Source organism: Anoplophora glabripennis, unplaced genomic scaffold, assembly GCF_000390285.2.
Source record: "Anoplophora glabripennis isolate ALB-LARVAE unplaced genomic scaffold, Agla_2.0 scaffold1063, whole genome shotgun sequence".
In the NCBI taxonomy this organism is placed as follows: Eukaryota; Metazoa; Arthropoda; class Insecta; order Coleoptera; family Cerambycidae; genus Anoplophora; species Anoplophora glabripennis.
In genome coordinates, this window is record NW_019417177.1 from 46422 (window position 1) to 53135 (window position 6714).

At 35.2% G+C, this 6714-nt stretch overlaps 1 protein-coding gene across 1 annotated transcript in view; it reads right to left on the bottom strand.

Moving 5' to 3' along the window:
- LOC108913171 (transmembrane GTPase Marf-like) overlaps positions 1-997 on the bottom strand; it is a 30742-nt gene extending 29745 nt beyond the window's left edge. The window contains exon 1 of the mRNA XM_023456009.1: positions 926-997. Coding sequence (XP_023311777.1) covers positions 926-997 — 72 coding nt within the window. The remainder of the gene's footprint in view (positions 1-925) is intronic.
- Positions 998-6714: the final 5717 nt, after the last annotated feature.

Sequence of the window (6714 nt, forward strand, 5' to 3'; positions counted from 1 at the left end):
AAAATAACTGTACATACACGCATTTTACATGCGAGGCCCGATTTCGGGCCTCGCTTGTGCAAAACGGGCCTCGTTTGTATGAGTTATATGTAATTACAGGCCTCGCATGTGCAAATGATAGGTCTATATATATATATATATTGCCAAAGCGTTAGACGACTGTCTAAGTTAACTAACAAAATTTTAAAGTATAGTCGGGTATGCAGTCAAAGCCAAATTTGAAGTGTACTCTTTTTTATTGCTCGAGCTTTCGGAACAAATTATTCCTGCCTCAGGAGAAACTACAATGGAATATACATTGGTAACACCCACAAGTAATAATCTAACTTACTAAATTGAGATTTAAATCAAAAAATGTTCCAAGTTTAGAACAAAATCCATTTGAATTATTAGTCATAACCGTACGATCCGTAAAAAATATATTGTTAAAAACATTCATTGACACTATTGCTAAAATATTTATATTAAAATTGTTTAAAATTTTGAGCTATTGCTTTACAATTACATTTTAAAACTATATAACCTTAAAAACTTTGCAATTATGTGGTTTGGCTATTGCCGGTATCATCACAATAAAAAAAACAAAACATGAAAAATATCTAAAAAATATGAAAAGGCCAAAGTTTTGTCCCACTGGACAGGTCTGGATTCAAGCAGTGATATAGAGAATGTAATATCTACTTCTAGCGGGAATTCGACATAGTTGCGTACAAATATTTAAAAAAATAATTGACACATCCTGTTCTTTTCAATGAAACCGGACGACTGAACCCAGCAAGCACCCGGCAAGTGTGAAAGCGTCAATACAAAACTATGTACTACTACCACTTCGGTCGCCGGATAGCCGGTACACGGCAGCCGGGCAGGCAGTGGTGGCGAGCGGCTACAACCCGGCGGCCGTTCGTCGGATAGCTCCTTCCGTCACGTGTAAAAGCTGCCATAAGACTCCGTACACCTTGCTGCCGGGTAACCGGATCCGGTTAGCCGGTTCCGTCATGTGTGCAACGGGTGTAACAGCCGGCACCACTGCCGTGTACCGGCTATCCGGCGGCCGAAGTGGTAGTAGTGCGTAGTATTGACGTTTTCACACTTGCCGGGTTCAGTCGTGCGGTTTCATTGAAAAGAACAGGACGTGTCAATGATTTTTTAAAATATTTCTACGCCACTATGACGAATGTTTGTTCGCTAGAAATAGAGAATGCATTATTTATATCACTGGTTGAAACCAGACCTGTCCAGTGGGACAAAACTTTAGCATTTTAATATTTTTTGGATATAATTAATATTTTTTGTTTTTTTTATTGCGACGGCGTCGGCAATAGCCAAACCACATAATTGCAATCTCTTGTCGTGATAAAAATGCAACTGAGACTAATATCGGCCAAACCGGTTTGAAAATTAAATTACGTTTGGAAATGCCAGCAAGTGTGCAACGAGGCTTAGGGTTTTGCGAAGACAACTTGGGTGGGAGTGTACGCGTCTACGCGACACGAAATTGACAGGTTCCAAATTACCGATTTACATGGATTGAAAAGAGTTTGCGGGAGACTGGGCAATTTGGTGTTCGAGCCGTTGACTGTGTGGGTCGTCCTCAAGTACGAAATGCACCAGTTGAGGGAGACGTTTTAAATAGGGTCGCTGAAGATCCAAATATCAGTACTCGCCGTCTGACCGTGGAATTTGGCGTACCAAAAAGTACAATTAATCATAACACAGCAGCTTCTCCATCCTTACCATACGATGTCTATTCAGGAGCTTTTACTATACCATTTTGAGAGAATTTCGCCCATTTATTTAAGGAGCGTCGGCACGCAAATTTCACCAGCTGAATTTTATTCACCATTACGCAGAAGAAATCTCTCATGCGAGGCGTATTAACCACTTTCAGGTGGAATTTCCAATAAATGTTTGGGCTGAGATCATCGGTGGCATCCTTCTGGGCCCTTATGTCATGCCGCGCCGCTTGAGTAGCGAAAATTATTTCAAATTTCTGACGAATACTTTTCCGGTTCTAATGGAAGATGTCCCTCTCGATCTTCGTGCTCAGATATGGTTCATGCATGATGGTGCTCCTCCGCAGTTTAGTGCAAATGTAACCTCACATTTAAATAATACTTTTCCACACAAGTGGATCGGAAGAAGAGGGAGAGATGTTCCTGTCGAATGGCCACCCAGATCCACCAACTTAACGTTGTTAGATTTTTTTCTATGGGGAGCCTTGAAGAATAAAGTTTACGCTACTCCTGTGGAATCCCACGAAGAATTATTGCCTAGGATTCAAAACGAGACGGACGTAATACGGAAAAATCCAGAAATGTTGAGGATTGCTCAATTCAATTTCAATCGAAGGATCCAGCTATGCATCCAGGAAAATGGGGGGCATATCGAACATGTCTTGTAATTCCACTATCATCTATCGTATCTATGTAACTATCATCCAGTTTCAATAAAGAGAATTATGTCTTTTCTAAGTACGTCTTTAAATTTTTTGAGTGTTAACAAAAAATAAATCTAATGAAGTGAAATGATTCAATCCGTCATTGCGACAGACTTTAAAGTTGCGACCATATTACTTTCAATATTGATGTCCTAGGTAAAAGAATTGACAATTATTATTAGAGAAAGCTGCTTCTTGTAAAAGGGCAGATTTACTGCGATATATTTAAAATTGTTAAATCGCAACGAAACAGAAAACATTTTTTTGCGTAAAAACTATGAATGCTGCAAGATTTCCACAAGATACTTACTTACGATAGTACTGATTATAGTGAGTATTTGTTGTACTTGAGTAGTAGCGATAATTATTGCCTAAAATTGAAAAAAAAATGGGTAAAAAATATGAATACTACAAGATTTTACCAAAAGCACGAAAATCTCGAAAAAGGACTGATGCATCAATAAAAATAAAATGAGTTAATTCCAGTGACCAAATAAAAAGTTCTGGTAATTCCTGTACCAAGACACTCAAGAATTTACCACTAGCCCAAGGCAGACGGACACGGTTGCTTCATCAAAAAATGAGTTTTACTTAGGAACAAGTCCACAGCAAGTTTCATTAAAATTCATCGAATTCATTCTCCAGATATTACAAAAAACATATTTTGTTTCAAGAACTTTGACAGTCAATAGCAGAGGAGCCAGACATTTTTTCTTAATGGAAGTTGGGTCAAATCGTCTTCTTTTGAGCCAAAGAATATTGCAGTACCTTTTTGATTATGTGCTTATGGAACACACTGTATATATATACAGGGTGATTCACTTTGGTATTCGAGACCTCGTATCTCTTTTATTTTAACAAATAGCTATAATAAACCCTATATATTTTTAATTCGCCCCTCAAACTCTATCAAATGACATTATTAGATCGTCTTCACGGTAACATATGTCAAAATTGTTATAGTCAACTGTTTTTGTTTAAATGACACATTATATATTTTTTTATCAATTCTGGAAGATATATATAGATATTTTTTTAGCGTTCAGCTGTATAAGAAAGTATATAGTTTCATTAGAAATATTGTGAGTAGCTTTATTCTGAAAATAATTGCCAGCTGGGGAAACAACCGAATTTTGACGTTTCTAAATAAGGGTTTGTCAAAATAATTGACATTTTGTACCTACCTGTTCTATCTGTAACTAATTATCACATGAATACTTACAGTATTCAAGAAAAACTAGATTATTTTAATTTATGGAGCGTGCCGAAAGAACGCTAAAGCTGCCCGGTATTTACACCAACATCGTTTTTCGCAGACAACTTCCATCAGACAAAATTTTCGAAAAGTTAGCTAGGCATTTGGCAGGAGATGGAAGTTTTCAAAAGAAAAGAAGAGTTTTTAAACCCATAAGGGCAAGAGATGAAGAACATTCGATAAAGATGTTAAATGGCCTGCTAGATCTCCGGATCTCACTCCTATAGATTTCTTTCTTTGGCCTTGCCTAAAAGAAAAATTTTACTCTTTGCCTTTAAATGATATTGACGACTTTAAAAACATAACAAGAGTAAAATGTCGGAGATTAAATAATGAAGAAACACTAGAAAGGGTTTTGTAGAGAGGGGGTGATAAACAGAGCTATTGTATGTTTGGAAGCACATGGAGGTGATTTTGAACATTTGAAATAAGTATTGTTTTAAATGGTTATATTATTATCCTGTTAAAAATTAAATATGTATGTTTAAAAATCATATAATAACTTGTTTTCGCAGCTCTGGCTATTATTTTTCAGAATAAAGCTACTAAAAGTAGGGTTCATCTTTTTGCTGTTTTTCTGGCAATATTTCTAATGAAACTATAGAATTCCTTATATAGCTGAACGCAGAAAAAAATATCTTCCAGAAATGATAAAAAAATATATAGTGTGCCATTTGAACAAAAACAGTTGACTATAGCAATTTTGACATATGTTACCATGGAGACGATCTAATAATGTCATTTGATAGAATGTACTTTTTTTCCTAACTCTTATAGTTTCATGGCAAAATTGATTTTTCGGAAGGGTGCTTCTGGATTCTGTCGATAAACTTTAAAATGAACCTCAACAAAAATTTTCGAGTAGGCTGCTGTCAAGCAATGTTAATTTGACGTTTTAAATGTTATTTTTCGAATTGTTGCATAAATTATTCATTAGATAAAGTGTTCAAACTAATAGTAATAATAAGTTTAATAATGCCGTCCATATTTTCGAACAATGAATATGCTGATATGGTCTTTGTATATGATTTTTGTGATGGAAATGTCACGGCGGCTCGCCGTGAATATGCAGTAAGATTTCCTCATCGCAGACTACCAGCAAAGGTAACATTTTTCACGACATTCAGTCGTCTCAGACAAACTGGGCCTTTCGGTATTCCAACTTATGCTGATGGACATTTTGCCCTACCATTTCGATAAAAATCCATCCACGAGTGTCAGAAGATCTAGCTATGAGCTAGGTATTTCGTCAAGTTCTATTTGGAGGACTCTTCGGGCTGATAGACGCCATGCGTACCATATCCAGTGTGTGCAACATTTATTGTCTCAGGTCAGGACATACGATGCAGGCGCGTGATTTGTGACTGGATGTTAAGGTGTCCATATCCCTGGCAGAGAAATAGTCAAATTTCTGACGATTTTAGGTACTGAAATCTTGAAAAGTAAAACGTGTAGAACAAAAGCACAAAAATAAAATCCTTGATGTTCTGTTTATTCATTGTTTCTATTTAAATTTACTTAAATAAAATAATAACTTAAAAAAAGCGTTTGTAAAACATACGTTTGCTGTTATCCTAATCCCACATTTTAAGAATTATTTTCACGTACTTATAAATAAAAGTAAACAATTTTATATGTAGGACTAAGCAAGTAAATGTTTTAAGAATATTTACATGTGGAGTTGTATATAAAAAAGTTAGTATTTTCGTAGATTTCAGTACCTAAAACCTTGATGGTTTGATCGTTTTTTGCACCTGTTTATTCGTTTTACTGCGGCGTCTTTGAAAATACCCAGATGGCATGACATAACATTCCTATTATTTGATAAGCTTTATATTATTCAGTTATTAAATGTTTGAAATTATTTGTTTTTGTGAAAGACACTATTTAAAGAATAGGGCGCCCTTAAACCAAGCAGAAAATGATGATCAGTTTACGCAAAAAGTAATGTAGACAGATATTTTCAGTAGGGCCGTATTAATTTTTTTTATCCCGAGTCCCCATAACTCCGCCACTGGTTGCTTGCGAGACTTCTACTTCTATGGAAAAATGGTATATTATAAGAAGATGTGTCATGCCAAATTTAGCTTAAATACCCTTCATCATTTAGAAGTTATTTAAAAAATTCGAATTTTTTTAAAAATCTTTAATGTCCTATATTTCGAAAATGAAGCATCTCTGGAAAAAAATTCATACTTAATTTTTTTCTTATTTTTTTATGAGGAATATCCTTAAAGTTTGTCGACTTAATCCTGAAACACCCTGTATACAGGGTGTCCGCAAATTTTACCGACAACGTTTGACTGTATATTCACGACGATAAATAAATACGGTCTATGAAAAAATAAATAAATAAAAATTTTTAGTTTTTGAGTTACAGGCCTTCAAAGTTGTCAAAAATAAAATTAATTAATAAATTTAATTAATAACTTCATAACCCTTTTACCGATCGCGTTAAAATTTGGGACATTTATTTGGACTATTATGGTGTATTGTTTCTTAAAACTTTAGTCAAATCTATATACTGGGTCATAGTTTTCTCCAGTTATCTCTCCCTTTTAGCGGTCAAAACTTTTACAGTGCTCTTATTTTTTTAAAACGGGCAGCAACATTGAGAAGGTCGTTTTATTTAAAAAAATATTGTCTCTTGAGAAAATCGCCTAGAAAAAGCCATTCTTGAGAAACCATTATTTGCAGGTCTGCATGTTTCAGTTTGCGTAGCAGTGACACGGATTTAAATCTTTGAGTTAAGTAGGCGATGAAAACAAGATGTTGATTGCTGTAGCTATCAGGTAATATCATTATTGTCGTGTTTCTTTAGGATTCTCACCACTCCACACATGCAAATTATGAAAATGTTTAATTGTTTTGATACACTGCGGACACTTCATAATTTTCATGTGTGTGGTGATGAGAATCCTAAAGAAACACGACAATAATGACGTTACCTGATAGCCACAGCATCAACATCTTGTTTTTATCGCCTACTGAACTCAAAGTATTAAATCCGTGATACTGCTAC